General features: G+C 41.1%; 1 protein-coding gene across 5 annotated transcripts in view; it reads left to right on the top strand.

The window, feature by feature from the left end:
• Ptpn21 (protein tyrosine phosphatase, non-receptor type 21) overlaps positions 1–9,462 on the top strand; it is a 74,687-nt gene extending 65,225 nt beyond the window's left edge. For all 5 annotated transcript variants that reach the window (XM_013517165.1, XM_013517164.1, XM_005390257.2 and 2 more), the window contains 6 exons: positions 1,412–1,549; positions 2,555–2,776; positions 5,372–5,500; positions 5,680–5,914; positions 6,413–6,573; positions 7,196–9,462. In XM_013517165.1, the coding sequence (XP_013372619.1) occupies positions 1,412–1,549; positions 2,555–2,776; positions 5,372–5,500; positions 5,680–5,914; positions 6,413–6,573; positions 7,196–7,324 (1,014 nt within the window). In that variant the 3' untranslated portion in view covers positions 7,325–9,462. The remainder of the gene's footprint in view (positions 1–1,411; positions 1,550–2,554; positions 2,777–5,371; positions 5,501–5,679; positions 5,915–6,412; positions 6,574–7,195) is intronic.
• Positions 9,463–22,630: the final 13,168 nt, after the last annotated feature.

Below are 22,630 nucleotides of genomic sequence, written 5' to 3'. Positions count from 1 at the left end.
AGTAGCAACCTTACTGCTTTTTTTGTTGGTAACCTCAACAAAATACTGCTGGGTGCGGTGGCACATGCCTGTAATCCCAGCATTCGGGAGGCTGAGGCAGGAGGATCGTTGCAAATTCAAGGTCAGCCTGGGCTACAAAGTGAGTTCAAGAGCTGCCTGAACTGCATAGTGAGACCCTGTCTCAAAAAGACAAAAACAAACAAACAAAACGCCTTTCTTTTTTTGAAATCTCTATTTTATTGATCCTGGAGTTTTGTGGCTTTTGGTGTGCATATAGAACTTGAGTAAAACTGAGAACAAAGAAAACCATTTCTTTGAAATTGAGCTATTCATTATAATATTAGGGCTTCCAAGGAGGTATAGAACATCTAAGGAGACTTAGTATTCTTAGACTTGTTTGCTATAGAGAAGAAAATCATTAGGTTTAATAATAACTATAGCAGATGCTGTGATATTTAAGTTTGTGTGTCTGATTTATTTCATGTGACGTTATGTGCTCAAGTTGCTTTATTTTTTTCATAGATGTGAGAATAGTTTTTAAAATATTTATTAATATCTGCTTATGTTAAAATTTTTTTTTTGCTTTTGTAGAGTACTTTTTGTTCTGAGGGGCATGTGATTGACTCCCTGTCAATCAACTTTATTGTCAAACAGAAATCCCTAACTTTAGGAAACATTAGTTTGCAAAAGACAGAATTCTGTTGGTGCTCTCTTATGCATGCTGTCCTTTTTTTTTTTTTCCGGTACCGGGAATTGAACTTATGACCTCGCGCTTGCCAGGCAGGCGCTGTGCCGCTGAGTTAAATCCCCAGCCCTGCATGCTGTGCTCTTGATGGAGATTTCAGCCCTGTTTTATTTTCCTGACTTACAAATGCGGCCATTCTGAGGAGCGTAATGAGCCAACCCAAACCACCCAATTCTGCCGTAAAATGTTGAACAGTGTGGAAAGGCAATGCTCAAAATGAGCTGCCACAGAAAGCATTTAATTTTAAAGAAAGTTTTATATCCTTATATTTTAGAAATATTTAGAAAAAACATACTAGAATGAAATGATCATATTTTAAAGTCGTCTTTGTGGACTGCAGCTGCTTTTGTGTGTCATGTTTTGAAATTTGGGAGTTCTGTGAAGGAATGCTGCCTGCCTGGAGCCTCACCTTTCATTGCATCAGAGCCTTGTAACCAAGTGAGTTTCAAAACCTTCTATCTGGAAGACTTATCAGCGCTTTGGCCTTGAAAGGAATGCCTTTCTCCTAATGTTTATTAAACAAGTGATGCGCAGAGCAGTGGAGTCTGTCTTGTGGTGCTTGGCAAAGGAGGACACTTTTTGTTTCCAGTCTTTAGCCCACTGAAATTTCTTTTGAAAGGATCGCGTCTGTGTGCATTTCATATATACATGTAGATATTTTCACAGGGAATGAAAAAGACTCGAGTAGATGCAAAAAAAGTCGGCCCTCTTAAGTTGGCTGCCCTCAATGGACTCTCCCTGTCTCGACTGCCTCTGCCCGATGAAGGGAAGGAAGTGTCCACCAGAGCGACGAATGATGAGAGGGTATGTATGTGAGGGGCACCCTGGCTTTGCGGCTTTTCAGGGACAGTTAGTAGACACTACAAAAATGTCTTTATGAGGATTTAGTGACTTTTCTAGCAAACTGTAATAATCAGGAATGAATATTAAGGAATTTTATAATCTGAGCCACAGAATGGGAGCGCATGTTTAGCTAATGTCTTAATAATTTCAGGCGTGGATGTTTATTTCTTGTTTCTTTATGTTCTTTTTTGTCTTCTGCTGGCTGCTTGGGGCAGTCTTGGTTTATGATGGCCTTCAAGTGAATGTATGTAAATGTGTATGTATACACAGAAGAAGGAACACAGACACTGACTGTTGTGTCATATCGAAAATTTATCTTGAGAGTAGTTACCAGAGTTTTCAGAACATTTTTGTGAGTAAGGTATATTTTCAGTTCAGTTTTATTATACAAGTCAGATAGCGTGAATTTCTTTACAACTCGATCTAGAGGTAGCTCCCAGTTTACTACTGTTTACAGTACTTGATATGTATCATTTATTACAAAATGGAATTTTTATAGATGTTAGAAATGGTTATCCTACTCTGAAGCATACAGTACTGCTCACCTGCAGAATCTCTTTCTTAAGGGTCACAAAATGAACATTGACCTAGAGAAAAAAAATTCAACAAATTACTTCAGGCCAGTTTATAACTTTAAACAGAATTTTGCTTTATATGTCTTACCAACAAAGTTACAATATTTGTTCTTTCAACTCTCGTTATGGCTTGCTAAAATTTTAACTTTTGTTTCATGTAGAATTTTCAGTATTAGACAATGCTGGATTTGAAGCAGAGGACAAGATTTTAAATGTATAGTCAAAATACAGCACTGGGGCTGGGGATTTAGCTCAGCGGCAAAAGCACCTGCCTGGCAAGTGCAAGGTCGTGAGTTCGGTTCCCGGTACCAGAGAAACCCCCCCCCCCAAAAAAAAAAATACAGCACTGACATAACTATATTCATTGTATTCCACATATTCTGTTTTATAGTGTAAAGTGCTGGAACAGCGGTTAGAACAGGGAATGGTATTCACAGAATATGAAAGAATTCTTAAAAAACGGCTAGTTGACGGGGAGTGCACGACAGCCCGACTCCCTGAAAACGCAGAAAGAAATAGATTCCAAGATGTCCTTCCCTATGATGACGCGAGAGTGGAGTTGGTCCCCACCAAGGAGAACAATACTGGCTACATCAACGCATCACATATTAAGGTGAGGGCCCCATGCAGCACAGTAAATAGCACGTGCAGTTTGGGGTAAGAATTGTATTCTTATCTGTGTTCTGCAAACACCCCAGTTAAACCATTGTGACAACTATACTAGAATCTGGAGACTCCAAACTTTAGCACCACGTAAAGTGTTTGTCAGACAGAGGCAGACACCTGTCCATGTCTCCATATGGAAAACCACCCTGGCCCGACACTGTCACCAGGACTTAGGGAGCACTTTATTTAGAACTTCATTCTTCTAAATCTGAAGGCCTCCTTCTAGCTCCTAAATTCTTTTTGGCTTCACATGTGACAGGGAATAAAAAGGGCTGGAGTGGACGCAGAGAAGTTCTTATGGGAGATGCTGAACTGCTGGTGTTTCCTCTTCACATACCCGCCAGTGCTTTTCTGTAACGAAGACATCTGGGCTCTTTGATGGTGCTCACAAAAGCTTTCATTTCTGAACGTGCCACCTGTTCCCTTTGCCTCCTCTCTGTGATCATTTTTAAATATCACTTTGTTCTTTGAGGGACTTCCTTTTCCCTAGAAGCAGTCTGATGCCATTTATCTGGGGTAATGTGACCTTCATTGAAATAGAAAAGGGGATTGTTCACAACAGGTGGCTGAATAAAGCCAGATGTTCGGTCTTCATCATGTCCCTTCGTTCTTGCCAGTTAGACTGGCTTCTTTACTTTGGAAAGAAGAACTCTCCGTCTGGGGGGCAAATACGGAAGTGTCGATGATTTAGTGTTGATTTTCTTCATTCCCACGTTTTCTTCAGCTTGCAACTCCTGCTTGATAAGAGAGCCGCCTGCAACCTGAGGCTTTCTCAAGACCAGACAATCTCTGTGTGCTTGCTAGTACCCCTCAGCGGGTTTGCAGAATCTATGCATGTACTGTTCTGTCTTCTTTATGTTTGGATATCAGCCAAACATTTGACTGAATAGATAACAATGGAATAATGCTGAGGCTCTGTAGTGATATTAGCGGCCACCTGAAGAATCAAGGGAAGGATGAGTTTCAGAGTTGGATGGAGACAGTGCCTAGATACCTCACTCCCCAGCTGTGAGACCTCAGTTGGCTCGTCCTTTAGTAAACAATCATAATACCTTTACCGCCATAGGTTTTGACTGTCGTATAACCTGCACAGCCACCTGTCTGCCACCCGAGGGTATTCAGTGGGAGGATGTGCAGTTGGACTGGGGCTGGCAGTGGTAGATGAGAGCATGTGGGGAACAGGGATTGCATAGGGCTTGAGGTTTAATAGACACTCAGAATATAGTTATTGTCTTCACTACATGTCAGTGAAGTCGAAATTTAAGCCAGGCTTCTAAACTGCATATTCAGTCATTACCTTGTTGTGTTAGACTGTCCCCCAAGGATGTTAAGTCTTACCTGAAAACTTGTACATTACAGAAAGTTGTCTTGACTTAGAAGTTCACAGGTGTGCCGGGGGTGGTAACATGCATCTGTAATCCCAGCACCTGGGAAGCTGAGGCAGGAGCATCGTGGTGAGCTTAAGGCCAGTCTAAGCTATAGAGTGAGTCTAGGCCAGCCTGAACTACATAGCAAGACCTGTCTCAAAAAAAAAAGTTCAGAAGTGAGGCCATCTTGAGTAGGAAGACTTCTTTTTCCCTAAAGATCTGAGGTTTAACTGAGGGTTTGGCTTTAATTGTCAACCCCTTTTCTGTCATATTTACTACTTCATGGAGGGAATTGTGTTTGAAATTTGGGGTACTGTAAAGTCTATATTACTTTCATAAGAGGAACCATCACAGCAATAAAGAGGTGCTTGTTATGTGCCAGGAACCATATATATCAACTCCGTCTTCATGACAACTCTATGAGGGTAGGCAATATTTACATTTTATAGAGAAGAACTGAGACTTGGGGTTGTTCGATTGTCCTAGGTCACATAGGTGTTACGTGAATTCACAGTATACAATACATAAGAATGTCAATAGTGGATATAATATTGGCAAGGAAAAGATGAAGATTTAAACCTGTTCTAAACTGTTTGAGGCCTTATAAATATTTGTTTCACATCTAGATTGTATAAGGATATTGGCTGTGATGAGACTCACTGCATTATTTTTTTCAGTAGCGAACTTTATAAAACCCTCATCCCAATCAACAAGCATGTGTTAAAAGAGCATTGTCTTTGGTGTTAATGGGGGAATGTGTTCCTTCATTGTATTTGGGCCAGCCGGGCGTGGTGGTGCACGCCTGTAATCCCAGCACTTGGGAGGCTGAGGCAGGAGGATCATTGTGAGTTCGAGGCCAGCCTGGGCTATGAAGTGAGCTCAAGATAAGCCTGAACTGCATAGTGAGACCTTGCCTCAAAAAACACAACAAAATAAAGCAAAAAAACAAAACAAAACAAAACATTGTATTTGGGCCTTTTGTGTCCATACTTCTGATACTAAATTATTGAAGTATGTGCCTTGAAAAAAAAAATTTAAGCCTGTTCTTACTCTGCTATATAATCCATTTCACTTTTTTTAGTACTACCACAACCACATACACAGATTCACACATATATTCTACACACAGAGACACACAGACACAGCGTGATTTTTTTAACCTTTTCTAATTCCAGGTCTCTGTCGGTGGAATTGAGTGGGATTATATTGCCACGCAGGGACCATTACAAAATACCTGTCAGGATTTTTGGCAGATGGTGTGGGAACAGGGAATTTCAATTATAGCGATGGTGACAGCAGAAGAGGTAAGTGCTTGTTTCTGTCAGCTGATTTTCTCAGCCTCCGAAGAACGGTTCATGTTAATCACATAGAATACTGACCTTTGGAGCAAAGGCAGGGTGGGGTTCTGAGTGGTTCTGAGTTTCGGATTCGCCGCCCGTGAGTGGATCACCTGCTGTTATTGAACCATGCTTGTCTTTCACAGGAGGGTGGAAGGGAGAAGAGCTTTAGGTACTGGCCACGACTTGGTTCCAGACACAACACCGTCACCTATGGGAGGTTTAAGATCACAACCCGCTTCCGCACGGACTCCGGCTGCTATGCCACCACGGGCTTGAAGATGAAGCATCTTCTCACGGGGCAGGAGAGGACAGTTTGGCATCTCCAGTACACAGACTGGCCTGAGCACGGCTGTCCCGAGGACCTCAAGGGCTTTCTGTGTAAGTGTCTTCCTTTCCAGGACAGCCTCCTCCGGCCAGAGAAGACTTTGTTTCTCAAATACTTCTTGTTGTTCATATAAACTTTAGACTTGCTTTAAAATAAAGACTATCAATGCTTTCGAGGGGCTTTCCAGGGGACATTTTAAAGATACAGTTTGACAGCAAGTGTAGCGTCCCCACCAACCCTCAGAGTGTGTCCCTGCAGGCCATTTTGGGGATGAGAAAGTAGAGGCCAGGTAGAGGTGCCACCACCACAGTCAGTGGCTAGGATGGATTGCCTGGCACCCAGAGCTCTTATGTGCAGTTCTCTCAATCAATGGAAAAAATACGAAAATTTTTTTTTTGTTTTGGTTTTTTCCGGTCCCGGGAATCGAACTCATGACGTCGTGCTTGCCAGTCAGGTGCTGTGCCACTGAGCTAAATCCCCAGCCAAAAATACAAAAATTGAGTTGTCCATCTGATATGCTGTAATTTTTCTATTTCATTGATTTTTCACAGCATACCTCGAAGAGATCCAGTCTGTTCGGCGCCATACAAATAGTACAAGTGAACCCAAAAGCCTCAACCCCCCGCTGCTGGTCCACTGCAGTGCCGGGGTCGGAAGAACTGGTGTGGTCATTCTGTCAGAGATCATGATCGCCTGTCTGGAACACAATGAGGTGGTGACTTCTGTGTTAAGTCTGACCTTTTTTGGTGGGGAGAATAACGGGCTGGTAAGGAATGGGACATAGTCACCTACAAGCTCTTTGGGACACATTTCTTGGGTCTGTGGTGGCTACAGAGTGTTATTGTGTTTCCTGCAAAAGATGATGTCTTCTTGGAGATTTTCAGTCGCTATTGGCATATGAAGGACTTGAGACCTCATACAGTAAATAAGACTGTTTTTCACGTGTGAGCTCAGAACTCTTTTTCCTGGAATACCTTTCAGGTATTGTTTCAGGGATGATTGGTGTGGGCTGCTATCTCTGTGGGAAATGCTGAGCTAGACTCCGATAGTACTTAGCAGGTGAGTTTCTATTGAATCTTGGTGTATCTGGCGAGAAAAGGAAATTTATACAGAATCAAAGTCAGAGAGCTACACTCAGGAAATGCTGAAGAAACAATCTGCATGGATGTTCTGTTCATGTCTTAAAGACACCAGCAGTCACGGGTTATAGCAGGTTCTAAGGTACACAGAGACTGTCGTCTCCTAACCGGATTTTTGCTAGGGCACCTGATCTCCATCAGCCTTTTTCTCCCCTGGGGAGAGCATTGCCCTCATCACTGTTTTTCTCCCCCTAGGTGCTGGACATCCCGAGAGTGCTGGACATGCTCAGGCGGCAGAGAATGATGCTGGTCCAGACCCTCTGCCAGTACACGTTTGTGTACAAAGTGCTCATTCAGTTCCTGAAAAGCTCCAGGCTCATCTAAACTCCCACATCTTCCTATGGGGACCCAATCGTATGAAGCATTAACAGCTTAAAAAAAAAAAAGTGCTCGCCTAACTTACACTTCTCCTCGATACTTGATCACACCAGAAATCCATCGGGACAGGAATGGTGCGGTATGAGTCGCAGCGCACTGGAGGAAATGTACCAAGCACAAGGCTGAAGCGGGGGGATCTGGGACCTGGTGAAGGTGCTGGAGGTGGAGGACTCGGTTTCAAGGGCATTGTCCTGCCTGCGTCTGTCCAATTTGCAGCACTTGCACACACATTTTGGAGATTGTATTTTCTAGACAATTCTATTGTGCTGAAGCTGTGCTGGACAATTCTGGCAATCATTAAAGCCTATAGGTTTCTATCCTAAGCTAGTTTTTGATGATGGAATTTTATGTTATGACTAAAATATTTAGGGGTTTTCTTAGTGACAAAGTGAACTTTCTGTGGGGATGATCCGCAGATTGAGTTATTCGTGTATAGTGTTGTGTTTAAAACCATGTTATTATCTTTTGTTATTTTAAAAAAAAAACAACTTTGGGTACTCGATGGTTTAGGTATCAAGCTGAAACTATAAGAAGAATCTGAAAGTATTATTTTGAAACATAGAAAGCATTTTTATATTCAGAAATTTTTTTATCCTAAAAATTCTATGTATTTGTACCTTCTATATTTTCCAAACAGAGCTCAACTCATGAAGATACCGAATTGAGTCAGTTAATGTAAATAAAAGTCGGGAACGAAGGCACAGTTGTTTAAAATGCAAGAAGATCAGATTCACTGTTTTTTCAGTATTATTCGTAAGCCTGAATGAGTTTGCTTTTACTGGTTGAAAATGAGGTGAAAAACAATTGCATAGGATGGTTTTAAGCACTTTCTCCGTTAAAAACAAAACCTGAGTTTTAATGTATGTTTTGCTTTATTTGAGACAAGAACAGTGGAAACTGGGGTGTGTCTTGTGGAGGAGGACAAGGGTACGTGGGACGATGAGGACTGGGAAGTAGTGTGTGACGGCACAGCAGGAAGCCTTTGTCTTCACAGAAATGCAGTATTAGAGACACCAGGATGGAGAGCGGGGCTTGAGGGTACGGGGCCAAGCCCAGGGCTTATCCCAGGAACTCAGGGCCTCCCACTGTCAATGACTCTGTTTTCTTGCGGTTCTTCCTCTGAAGCCTGCATTTTTCCCCCCACAAATGGAGGTTTATATTACCATTCAAAGAAGCCTTGAAGAGGCTTTATTTTATTTTGATTGAAAGAAGGGAATAGTAAATAGTTTCAACTCTTCTTCAAATTCCACAGCCTAAATTTGTGGGGCCACCAGACATGGCTGTGGTATCAGGCGGTGCTTGGAGTTTACCCCCTTTATCCTCTGGCTTCAGCCCTGGGATGTTTGAGGTGGTTAGTCTCTTCGCCCCCAGCCCAGTGGGGCCCAGCGATGGGGCAGAGCCAGGCTGAGTGGAGCGGGGAGAGCATCGTCTTGGCCGGGCTAACATGGTGTTGTTCAGTTACTGTTAGCGGGCAAGGGTGAGCTGGTACAGGAGCTGAGGAGCGGTCTCCTCTCCCTGGATTCTGAGGCTCATTCCCCACAAGGGAGAGCTTCTAGAATGTCATTTCTAGGGTTATTTCCCCAAATTACAGTACTCAAAGCATGTTTCCCATTCCCATTTCCTTCTGAGAGCAGTTAAACTCGCTATCATAGCAGCTAAATACACGTCATCAGCCATGAGACGGGACTTCCTACGTGTAGGTGGGCCAACTTAACTCCACCCAGCAACCAGCCACTGGGGGATAATTCGGACAGTTCTAATGCAAAGCAATACTGAAAGTGGGCATACTTCTTACCTAGGAATAAGATACCAATTTTAAATCTAAAATTATCTTAAAACTTCTGGTTAAAGAATAATAGACTCAAGTGAAAATATTTGGAGAACATTGCCCAGAAGAATAAAGAAGTTTTTAAACTAGTAATATTTCCCATCTCCACACCACTTAAAGGACAAGAGTTTTTCTGAAGCTTTTTGTTTCCCAATGGTACGTTTTTGAAAAATGCCTTATAGGCTTACATTTTGAAGTGACCATTGACAAGAACATATTGTAAAGGAAAAGTCTAATTAAAGAGTAATATATGATATACTTGTGTTCCTGTTTTAAAAATTTGTTGAGTAAATTTTTAAGAGGGCAAAATTATACTGTTTAAATCTGTCACTTTTAAAATGTCACATTTGACATCACTTCTAAGCACCATGTAATTTTAAACTTTTAATTGCAGGTAGTGAATCTGAAAGGATTTCTAAGTAAAAATAAATCTACAGTATTGGACTTTGAAATAATGTGATTCGCAAGAGCAAATTATGTGGAACGTTAAGTTCTATAGGTTTACCATGTCCAAATTGAGGATGTTACTGCCTGCCAGCCTTATACAGTGCTTTGTATCTTAGTGTCTTCTAGTTCCTTCGTATTAATTCCATATCAGAATCCCCAAAATGTATATTTTCACAAAAAGTAGGTTATAAACCCGTGTTTCTACTGATCAGCTTTGGTATTATCTCTGGTATCAGTTTTTCTGATTAGTGTGGTCCTTTCTTGAAATTTTCTAGGTGATAATTTTGAGCACAGAAAGTGATCATTTTAAAATATAATCCGGGATATTAACTACAGTCACTATTAATTATTTTCTTCTGGAACATCTACTGTGAAGCATTCAGGAAGCTGTAGAATCTAGTGTTTAAAAAAAAAAAAAAACCCTGGCATGATTAAAACAAGCTGGACCTGTGCTTCCTTTTTAGAAACTTCCAGAAACAGAAATATCCAACCTGAAACACCGAGGAGGGAGGAGACTGTTGCAGTGGCAGCATGGTAGGGCCAATGTCATCTCAAATGTGCTGATACATTGCTGCTCACAATAGTAAGACAAAGCGAGTATGTACATAAAGTATACAGCTACGTAATGTGCGTTAGAGGTCATCTGCAGTTTATCAAGAACAAGTTTATTTAAGATTTGTATGAACAAATAGAAACAGGAATTACTATTGTAAATTTTTTCAAAGCTGTAGACTGAAGTAGTTTTTTTGGAGGGGGCGGTTAGACCTTCTAAAAGACTCTCCTGGATACAAATTTAGGAGAATTTGCTTTCTACCAAGAAAGCTGCATAGCTAAAATGATTCCTTCCCAGTTGGAATTTTACTTAAAAAACACCTAAGAATCTAAATTCCAAGAGGCTCCTTTTTGAGCTGAGGGACAGACATTTTGGAAGTAGAGAGAATGCTGCATTTAGAATCTGAGGATGTGAGGGCGATCTGGCTGCGACATCTAACCCCATTGATCGCCAGGGTTGATTCGGCTGATCTGGCTGGCTAGGCAGGTGTCCCCTTCCTCCCTCAATGCTCCATGTGCATCCTTCCTGAAGCTGCGCACCACCCGGGATAGAGGAGGACCGTTCCTTGGTCAAGGGTATATGAATAGCTGTGCTCCCCTGCTAGAACCTCCAAACAAGCTCTCAAGAATCTGCCTAAGACCCATGTGTGGTGGTACACATACCTGTAATCCTAGCACTCAGAAAGCCGAGGCAGGAGGATGGCTGGGAATTCAAGGCCAGTCTGGGGCTATTGAGTGAGTTCAAGGCCAGCCTGTCGTATATATCGAGTCCTTGTCTCAGAAAACAACAACAAAAAATTTTGGGGGGCCTGAGAAAACATTTATCAAAGCAACACAAGTTTTTCAAAGCCCTGGATACAAGGGCTTCATTTAGCCTATTATTTATAGTTACTTACAGAGAAAAGAGGAAATATTAGAAAGTTCAAAGTTCGTGTGTTTGGAGGTGGGTGGACTTCGGAAAATATTTGAAAGCTCCTTGGATTGTTCAAGTGGTATAATTTTCTGTATATTTCAGGCAGTTCCCAAATTAAAAAAAAAATTGCTATAAAAGTTCACTTCTGTGCTGAATTGAAATGGTACTCTGAGTTGTAACTTTCTTGGTTTGTCCCCCTAAAGGTTACACAAGCCACAGGGGGCCTGAAATGTAGTGGTGGTGCAGAACCACCTTGATATTTTGTACTCCCAAGAATATGGAGGGCAAATTTCCCTCTTCCTTTTTTTACCCTGGTGATGAGATCAGAGCATGAATCTCCCTGCTTCTGCCAGGCATTGGCAACTGAGACTCAGAAACAACTGAAGTCAGATTGGCCAGCGTTTCCGGGGAGACTTTCACAGATGCGAGTATCTCAGCCCTGGGAAAGGGGCAGGGAGGAGTTTGAAGTGAGCACCAGTGCAGCTTGTGAAACCTCCTCTCATGTGGGGCAAGGTAAGGGAGTGTAAATTGGCAAAATACTCCTCTACCTTTCCTCTTGCCACTTGCTTCTCCTGTCTTCTTTAGTATTGTCCAGGGATTGAAGTGGAGGAAGAAGGTACAGGCTAAGCTGGAAGTGTAAGGTTTGCAGCACCCACCTGAGGGGTCGGCAGTGCAAGTCAGATGGTGTTGAGGATAGTGTATCTCTAGGTCACCCATGAGTAGAATTAAGGTCTGCTTGCACATGGTTTCCACCAAATGGTTAGTCCTCTTTACCTGAAAAATTAAAATACTTAGTTTTCAAAAATCTGGGATAAAAATCTAAACATTTTTCAATGTTTTGATGGGTTAAGAAAGGGATAGTAATCATATGCTTTCAGGTGTAGCTTTAACATAAACAAGTACAAATGCACACAGGAAAGGAATAACTGTTTGCGTTTCTACCTGTAGAACTTGTAACAGTAAGTTTTATATAGAGTTCCGAATTTCTGAAAGTCTTGATAAGTGTTTTTGTCATTATTCTTTAACTTCTATTTAATGACTTTATGGTGTGTCAAATAAAAGGACCATTCAAAATATGTGAAACCTCTTGGCTTTGTGCACGGGTAGAGCAGTACAGACACAGCGTGATCTCAGTGTAAGAACCTGCAATTTTAACTGAACTGGTACGCTAATTTTAAGCTGTAAAAAAATGGTGGTTTATTTCACATGTCAAACATGAATACTATGGACATTTAAGTGTACGTGTGTATTTTAAATTTGTACTTAAAACTTGGTGCGGCAAAAATCTACAGAGTTCACTGTCTGGAGGAAATTTACACTGCCAAAGAAATTCAGAAGGCTAGATTATTACTGGGTTAGCGGGAATATGCATCTGTCAAGTCTTAGGTTTTGGGTATATTGATGAGGCTGGTACAGATTTGATGATAACTGGCTTTCCCCTTCCATTTGCTTATTCACCAGATGCGTATTGAACAAATGAGGGAGAAATAGCAATTCAGGTGCTCATTTTTTATAACATGACAGGCCAAATTGCTTCCATATCCTGAGACTATCCAAATTTTTCTATTCTGGAAATGTATGAATGATCACCTGAAATTAGTGAACTACTAAATGAGACAAATCTTTTGTTAATTATATGACATTTATTAATGTCTTAATTTTTAAAAATGTCCTCAAAGCATTTTGGTAAGGTTTGGTATTTTACTGGAATAATTAGTGCAGTCCAATAAATAGTCTGAAAGAAGTAAAAAATACCCTCCAGAAGTGACAAAATTATTTCCAGAACAAATTTAATGAAGACAGGGCTTAAAATAATGTAATACGAGTAAGCCCATGTGAGTCAGACAGAAAGGCAAAGGAGAAAGTATAAAACGCAGTAATCTGAAACCACTGTTTATGGTAGAACTGTAATGGGTTTTATGCACATAGTTTTGGTCTTTGTGGCATAATGGAGAAATGGAGGAAGTAATTGTGTAGGGATGATTCTTAGTATTTTTCAAAAACTTATAATATGGTCTGTTTAGACTATATTAGAATTTTTTACAGTTCTGTACTAAAGGTAATCAGCTTAATTTCTGGTAGAATTGAATTATTATATACTACTCAGTATAGGCATTCTAAGCAAGAGATTGAAAGTGACAGAAATTTGTCAATACCTCATGCTTATTTTAAAAACTCATACAATTAAGCCTTACTCGAAAGACTGATTAGCATAGTCGAGCGGGTGGCACATGCTCGCAATCCCAGCACTCCGGAGACTGAGGCAGGAGGATCTCTATGAGTTTGAGGCCAGCCTGGGCTACATGGTGTGTTCAGTGCAAGACTGTCTCCAAAAAACAAACCAAAAAAAAAAAAAGACTGATTGGCAATGGGCTGATATAATTTTGCTTTTGTGTGTGTGTGTGTTCTAAAGTCATTTTTACATTAAAATATAAAATGTGTAGGTTTTTATCTGTAAGTTTTAAAATGTTACACTTAAAGAGTATTAGCCTGGTGTGTGTTGCTGTAACATAATGCCTGAAACCATATCTTCTGGTTGTGGAGGCAGGTTGAGGGGGCCACAGGTTGAGGGGCTTTGCCGCGTGGTCTTTGGCAGAAGGCGTGTGTGTGTGTGTGTGTGTGTGTGTCCATGTGTGTGTGTGTATGTGTGTGTAACACCCTCCTGAGATGTGGTAATAACATTGATCCACTTTTGAAGGCTCTGCCTCCTGAGCATCCCGCTTCCCAGTAGTACTGCATTGGGGGTGAAGTTCCCCACAGATGAACCTGGGGGACGCAGTCAAGCCATACCATGAAGTATTTTCTGTGAAGTCATCTCAATGTTTTAATTGTACTTAATAGAGGAATATATGATTTCTAATAAAGCTCTTTAGTTCAAATGAAAAATTACGTTGTAACAAACCAGAACTCTGCTCTACACTTCTGTGTTTTATTAGCCGTTTAAAAGACAAGCAACCCAAACGTCATCCATAGTAAATTTAACAAAGCATAGTGAAAAAATATCTATAAAGCAAGTTTATTTAAAACAAAACCAACAAACAAGAACAAAATTTGGAGAAAAATTATGTGAAATATACTTCAAAAAGTTGCCCTATAATTCAAGAAATGCACTGGGAATTCTAACTTTTTGAAATAGTAGAATATTTGTCTAGTATCTTCTAGTTTAAAAAGCAACTTTATGTGCTATTGTTGGAAGATAATATAAAAATGTCTAATCACAAAAGCTTAATTCTTCTAAACTATTGGTTTATAAAGCTGTGTACATTCAATGGGCAAAAGCTTGAATGGCTGAGTATATTATATGTGAAATGAATATATTATAGTCTATTTTTGCCATGAAAATAAATATGTAAAGAAAGATGCGACTTGTGTGTGAATATAGTGTAATTAAATCTATTTTTGCCTCTTTTTCACTGTGGATCTTTTAGATACAGGTATATAATTAGTCCTGTTTCTCCATTCCATTACTTAATGTGCTGCACAAGGGATATTTTAATAGTTGCCGACCTGTCATCACACATCTCCACAGTAATTAATCATTTGAAAGGTAGAGTGCATCTTCTCAAAGTAACCAGCATCAGTAACCAGGATATTTCTGGACCAATTAGCATCATTGAAGAGTAAGTGTTAGTTGGTATCGCTTCCAACAATATCAACTTTGCAGTGGGTCTGTGGAGCGCCTAGGGTTATCCTGGTAGCAGAACTCACTACTATTTGTTGGTTTCTATATCATATATCTTTTAATGGTGTTATTTCTGGACCAGCAGCAGCAGCATCTGGAATCTTGTTAAAAATGTGAATTCTTCAACTGTACCCCAGACCTGAAATTCTGAATTAAAAGCCATGGGGTCAGGGCCCACAAATTGGCCTTCAGTTGTCTAGAGGATTCTGATGAGAACCACTGTCTTAGTAATTTAAAAGCTATAGGTGTTCATTATGGATTCCAATTTCAGATTAGTGACATAACTGAACTGCAGTTAATAGGCTCTGAGGTTTATGTAGGGAATTTTGTTCTTAGGTGAATGGTGTTTATAGTTATGGGATGAATAATAGCTCGCCAAACATAACACATTCTAATCCCCTGAGGTTGTAAATGTTATTTCACATGGTAAGAGGCACTTTTCAGCTGTGATTAAAGCAAGAATCTTTAAATGGGGAAATGATTCTGGATTATCCAGGTGGGCTGAAAGTAATAACAAAGGTCTTTTTAAGGGAGATATATTTGAAGATCCTACGGGACTGGAAGATGGAGGAACCCACAAATGAAGGGCTATAGGTGGCTTCTGGAAGCTGGAAAATGCAAAAATCCCCATGGAGCCTCCAGGAGGAATGCAGTCATGGCAAGTCCTTGATTGTAGGACTTTGACTTTTAAGACTGTTGGTAGCGTTGGCTGCAGTAGGAAACCACGACAGTTGTATAGTCTCTGTTTCAAGAGGAATGCGAAGGTTAACTCACCTGACTTGAGATCTCCAAAGAACTAGTTGAGTTCTGGAAGCTTCACACTGAAGACTGCTGGGTGTTTCTGTATCAAAATGTGAATGTTAGCACAAACCAGAATTCGCAAGACAACAAGGCTGGCCTTGGAGGAAAACTTTCCTTACCACAAACCAAGCTGTTTCTCCTGGCCTTTGAACACAAGGAGTTGTTTCTTTTGGATATAGCAGTCATTACTCATTCCATCTGGCTGCTTTTAAAAGATCTAGGAAAGTAGCTTGTTAGGGTGCCATCTTCTATCTTGGATGTGAAACAGTTTAGCAAATGCTTTCCAATACTACCCTAGCACATGAAAGGTGAATGGTGTTTCTACTTCTAGATAAATCTATTTCCATTTTAAATTCTGCAGACTATTAGAATTAAGCTAAAACTAACTTTGGTATGTTAAAGGGAAAAGACATTTTTGGATCATCTGGCCCATGCTCTTTAATACCAAGGCCCATGATAAAATAATTCACCAGGAACCATACAGTTCATCTGTTCACTTGGCAATTATAGTCTTATACTATAAAACCTGCACTGATCTTTACTGATTAGCTGGAGTTAAAAATGTGATTTTTTTAAAGCAAGCCTTCTAAAGGAAGATGTTACTTTATGCCATGTGAGCAAATGAAATTTTCCTGTAACTTAGCAAGCAATTCCCTGAATTCTTTCTCTGGAAATTTCACACTTTGAGTGCAGAGAGAAATCAGCATACTGTTTCTCCTGTAATTTTGTACTTAGACCTCCCCTTGAGCTCCAACCTTCCCCCGCAATAAGCGAATGGACTCACTGTCAAGCAGATGAGAGAAAGAGGCCCTTCCTCTTGAAAAGCTTAGTCGACTAGAGACAAACTGGCTAAACAAACAGTGTCGTAAGTTATACTGTATGTAGGAAAGCATTCAGGCTCCAGACCCCAGAGGTGCGGTGGGAAAGGACAAATGCTGTGACAGTCAGTCAAGGTTTCAAGGTGGTGTCACATTCAACCTGGGCTATAAATGAAGGTGCAAGGGTGCCGCAGAGGAGAAATGATATTTTGAGCAGACACCAGGTGCCAGGGCATGAAGAGAGAGGACCTCGGTGTGTTCAGGATCAAGCAATTAGGTGTCACACTTAGGATGCCTGAGAGAGCTCGGCAAGAGTATAGCAAGGCAAGAAAAAGTGACTATAAAAATGCCACGAGGCCAGGACTTTATCTCGTTAGCAAGGGGTAACTCTTTAGTTTTTTACCCCTCAGTAGTGAGGTTTTACATTTATTAAAGGAAGGAAAAGAAACATGTTCTGCAGAGTGAATGTAGATCAATTAAAGGTAGGAAAAGAAGTAAAATCTACAAGGTGAGAGTGGACTGCTGTGAGAGAGAGAGCTTAACGCTGCTTGTCTTCTATCTCCCAGTCCACAGGCTAACATCAGGACTAGGCTGTGCTTTCAGAATTCCACTTGAGTTGTCATGAGAATTGAAGATAGCCCTTTCTGACTGGAACCTGGGTTTTTTTGGTGCTTGTTCTACCTTGCACAGTTGCTGAGCTGGTTTTCCATGCCTTGGTCTCCTGCCACATCTCCCCCTGACAGACCTAAATCCCCGTAATTCATTATGGGCTACTAAGGGTATGGAGGTCTTTGTCTTCGTACACTGTAGCTACTTCTGGCTGAAAAAGGGTTGTAGGCCCTAACTACTGGTGATTATGTTCTCGCCAACTACCTTAGGATGTCATGGCTCACCAGCAGGGTTGAAGAGAAAACCTGTCAGAAGATGAGAAAAGAGTTAGCATTTATATGGGAAGGATTGTTGAGCTGCCTGTTTGACAGGAGAAAACTTGTATGAGTTTGTCAGGATAGAAATTTACTATCAGGTTTGGGATGTAGAGCCCCAATATGAGAAGGAGCAGGTCAGATTCTCATGCTCCTGTAGAAGAGAAAGTATGGCAAAAAGAAATGTTAGATAAATTACCAAGAGCCTGAGAGCTGTAGCCTTAGCAAGATTACCCACAAGATGGAGCTAATTAAAAATAGGAGTCTCATTAAAAAAAAAAAATAGGAGTCTCTAAACAGGTACCTGTCCAAGCTGTGGTGGATTAGGGGCACTTATATGCATCCAGAGCAGTACTGGAGTCTTGCTTTTTGAAGAGGAGCCTCAGGTCTTTAAGAGGTTCACAGGTGTACTTTCTTCTTTCAAGTGGCCTGGGCTTGCTAGAGTTATTTTAAGCATACATTGGGCAAGGTTTGCAGATCTGTTGGGTAGTCACTGCTATCTTAATCCTGTGAAAATCTGAGTGGCCATTTCCCAGATAGGGATTTTATAGCCTTCTACTGTGTCCCTTGAGGAAGGGACATTCCTGGTTCTTCAGGAATGGGAAATGAGGCTAGGGTTACCTGAGGGTCTGTAAGGCTACCTCTCTTGCCTCCCTACTAGCTTGTTGATTCCCCAGGGACTTAGACATATCTCTGTGGTGTCCCTTACAATGAATGACAATGACCTGCTTGGGAGATAAACTGCTTGTAGGAGTTGTGGAATTTGCAGATTGTACTTTATGATGATTGCTTATTAGTTAGCAAGCCCCTTTCTTTCCAGATTGCTGCATGGGACTAGAAAAGGATATTTGGAGTCTGTGTAGATATTTAGCCTTTTCCCTTTTCTTAATATTAATGCCAAGTTAGGGTTATCAGCTCTGCATTTTGAGTAGAAGTCCCCAGGGGAAATGGTTTGGCCTTAATAACCTGTTGTGAAATGACAGCTCATAACCTGCATTTCAGTGACCTTCTTGGACAAAGCTACTTTTATCAGTGACCCACACCTCCTCAGGGTCTTGGAGGGGCAGGTTACTGAGACCTATGCATGCTTGCATAGGTCTGAGAAGCCACTTTTTAGGTATCAGTGAGGTGATACTAAGAGTAGTGCAGGTCTTTATGGTAACCTCAGTCGTGTTTAGAAGCATGGCCCGGTATAATCCCAACAGGTAAAGTTTGCTTTAGCATTTGCCGAAATTGGAGCTTGCCCCCAGTTTTGTTAGTAAATCTCTTTTTAGTAAGGGAGTAAGACACTGTGGAACAATTAAAAACTTGTGGTTGAACATTTGACCTTTGAAATGACATGTCGAAGAAGTAAAGAAGCACTGACCAGGGTTCTGCTCAACTCCAATTATGGCTGTAGATCTAGAGGAGGATTTCCCAGAGAAAGAAGTTAAAACGGGAGCCAAAAGAATTGAAGCTGCTTACTCATGGCCTGCAGGGTCACTTGGTTGTTTTTTGTTTTTTTGTTTTTTTTTTCAGGAGACTGAGGTGTCTGTTGATAGGGGCATGGTAGGTTGCCCCAATCTCCTTTAGTCCTCTTCATCAAAGATGAGGGTTTGGGCTGACATAGCCTCTCTCTGGAAGTGGAGACAGTCAATCCTCTGGTGCTATGAGTCTGGCACATCAGCTGCCTGACGCACAGTACAGAGCCCTGGTAGTAACTTGGTACAATCACGTGGCCAGTGGCCAGTTTGCTTGCAACCTTGGTTGGCCATGAGTTTTCCTTTGGATATCTTGAGTGTGCTTAGAGTTGGGACAGCTATAATTTTGGTCTGTCTTTTTGTCTCAGTGCTTCTCCTTTTGTCCTAGCACAGATGAGATTTTGAGCACCAGCAAAGTCCCAAAAGAGTGAGAAACCTGAACAAAGTACTGGGGACAACAAAAACCTAAGGGCAACTCCCCCAAAAAACCCAAAAACCATGCTCTCTTAGTTACTTGTTTCATTGTTGAGACAAAATACTCAACACCCAAAGTCAAAGGAGGAAAGGTTTATTTCAGCTCATGGTTTGTAGGTTTCCATCCATAGCTGGTTCCAAGGCAGGGTGGTGGGGGCAGAGGGGCAGAGGAGAAACAGTCCATGGCAGAGAAAGCAGGCAGCAGCAAGCAGCAAGCCTGCCTTTCCCTTTCATCCCATCCAGACTACAAGTCTTTTGGGTGGTGTCATCTTCACCCAAGGTGGGCATTCCTTTTTTTTCATTTTTTTATTTTAAAAATTAAAAAAACTAACAAAAAAACAATGAAGACAAAATCAAAACAACACAAAAACAACAAAAACAATACATGACCTCAAAACAAAATGATAGGAATTTACAGTTGTTGCTACATTATATAGTGTTATCTTTAATGAAGTTGCTTAGTCCAGCAGACATAAGAATGTAAGATTGATTGAACAATCAAAGACAGTAACAAGTAATAATAAAAAAACATTGGAAATGATGCAGAGCTTCACCATACAAGATGGTAGGAGTTCAACAATGCTTCTTAAACTGCATATTGTTGTTTTCAGATTAGTCAGTCACAGGGTGGGCATTCTTGTTGGGTAGTTCCCTTAAAAATGGCTCACTGAACAAAAGTATTCCAGATCTTTCTTGCCTCAAACAAAGATTTGGATGAGATAAGCCAAATAGTGCCAAAAGTTTATTTGAAAAATGAGGGATCAAGGGGTAAGGGAAAAACAAAAGGATAAAAGCAACAATAAAAGTGCACCCTGCATCCAGGAGACTCAGAGTGGGCTACTGTGAGGAGTCAGGATAGTGGGCTTCTTGTGGTGTCTGGTGCCATTTATGCCATCCACCTCTTATGGGAGTTTTTGTGAAGTTCTACGTACAGGGTCCTGAGAATCATCTGGGATTTTGAAATGACAAGTCCCACCCACTTCTCCAGCCAGTTTTGCCACATCCTATTTCCTATAGCATACCTATTATCCACACCCAGAACTATGCTAATTCCAATCAGTGGACTAATTTAGTGCCACACACCCTTAATCCCAGTATCACACAAGGTAGATCCAGCCAGCTCCAAAAAGCCCCACCTATGACCACATTAGCCTTTGGGTGGACATCTAGCTACAAGACAACACATACTAAACTCTAGGTCAGTGGTGGCAAACTTATGCATGCAATTATGTTTTTTCTCTTAAGACAAAAGATGTTAATGTGGAGTTACTTTTTTCTAAGCTAAAACCTCAGTATTCATGTCTAATTTCAGTGTTGGCTCTTTGTGATAAACAAGTGGGTTTGGGATTGCAGTCTGGCATTCAGTCTCTAATGTTTCGCCATCACTGCTCTAGGTCATATACATGGAACCTGAACAGTGTTATGTAAGTGGGTTAATAACAGGCTCTCTGGCAGCTCTTACCTGACTCATACCTGCAATGAGCGACTGAAAATTGGAAAAAGAAGAAAGGGGAGATAAACACAGGGTGGACCTATGGGCCTCTTCCCAGGTGGGAAAAACAAAGAGGCCATGCACTTCCCTTCCCCTGTTCCCCACGGTGGGACCCAGCTCCTATTCATTGTTACCATCGTATAGCTCCCTGCCTCTCCTCATAACCAAAGAATTTGTGCCCTCTAGTGGTGAAACCCCATCCTGGGTGACCAAGGGCAAAAGGGGGATTAGAACTTCCTTAGGGGACAGAGAGAAAGGGGAAGGAAAAAAATCTACAGTTCTTCTCTGCTGTAGATTTTAGAGAAAGAAAATGGCCCCAAAGGGTCTTACCTGCTCTTGGCTGGCTCTGTCAAAATATGTTACCAGTTTCTGCAGTGCTGGGGGATCCTTTCTGGGGATTCTTTCTAGGTTCTTTTTGTCCTGAACAAAGAATTGGACAAAACAAGTGCAAAAAGCAAGGTTTTATGTTTATTAAAGGTAGGAAGAGGAACAGAGTGAATACAGGCCAATTAATAGTAGGAAAAGTATACTGCACAGGTTGGGGGTGGACCTGTGAGTATTTAACTCCCAGAAATTTATTTATTTCTTACAATCCCACAATAAAAGTGCTGTAGTTACCACCATCCAAGAGGGGAGACAACAGGCACAGCAACCCACTCATGAGGAATCAAACCCAGGTAATCTGGCTCAAAGGCTGTAAGACATTTAGTCATCACAACTGCAAGACTCAGAGTTCAGGATGGGCTAAGTGAGAAAAGTGGGGGGAAAGGTATGAATCAAGATGCTGTTTCAAGCCAGGGTTGGAGGCACATGACTGTAACCCCAGAAAAGAACCCCAAGTTTGAGCTTATCCTGGGCAAAATAGTGATTTAGTCCCTGTCTCAAAATGAGAGAGAGAAAAAGGGAGAGGGAGAGAGAAACAGAGAGAGATAGAGAGAGAGAGAGAGAGAGAAAGAGAGAAAGAAGACAGACAGAGAGAGAGACAGACAGACAGACAGACAGAGAGAGACAGAGAGAGAAAGAGAGAGAGAGACAGAGAGAGAAAGAGAGAGAGACACACTGGGGATGTAGTGAATTGTGGTTCACTACATCTACTGGAGAATGTAGTGAAGGCTCTGCATTCAATCATCAGTACCACACTAACGCCCACTATGATGCTTCAAGAGTTCAATCCAAAGTTTCCCAAATTCTGTTCTTACACAACTTTTGCAATGTCCAAGAATCACTTTTAATATTTCTTTACATCAATTCATTTAAAACAAAATTTAAAGGTAACCTAGAGAATAAGATTCCTATGGTGTACAAAAGTTAGGATGCATCATGGCCCCAGGGACAAAAAGCTACACTGAATCTGAGCACAGAGAAGACCAAACACATCAAAGCAGAACATGGAGAAGTTGGTCTGGGGCTTGGGCTGAAGGGGGAAAAAAAGCAGCAAGAAAACTGTTCCTAGGAATGATTTAAGAAAGATAGCAGCTCCAGGCAGAGAGATAAAATCTGAGCCAGGGCAGTGGGTCTGAGGTTACAGGGATAGTGGGATGAGAAGTTTGAGAAAGTGAGGCTGGGACTGAAGAAATGAACTCTTAGGTTGAGAACAGATAGAGCTCCAGAAATAACCAGAGGACTGAAGACTGATGGATGGGGAAGACCCAGTTAGTTGGAGGCTATTGCTGAGTTTCTAGAAAAATTCTTAAGATTACTGAAACTGTTTCATTTTTTTTTATTCTCTAGAGTGCCTAGCTATGGATTTGTATATTATAGGCACTCAGTATTCAATATTGTAAATATTTGACAAGACAGGAGGAGAGGTGAATGTGTTAGAACGTGTCTTAATAGCAAGGATCTCATGCTTGTACTAAAAG

The sequence above is a fragment of the Chinchilla lanigera genome, unplaced genomic scaffold, assembly GCF_000276665.1.
Source record: "Chinchilla lanigera isolate Chin_1 unplaced genomic scaffold, ChiLan1.0 scaffold00037, whole genome shotgun sequence".
Lineage (NCBI taxonomy): Eukaryota > Metazoa > Chordata > Mammalia > Rodentia > Chinchillidae > Chinchilla > Chinchilla lanigera.
Note: the sequence above shows the minus strand (reverse complement) of the source record. Positions and strands in the feature narration are given on the sequence as shown.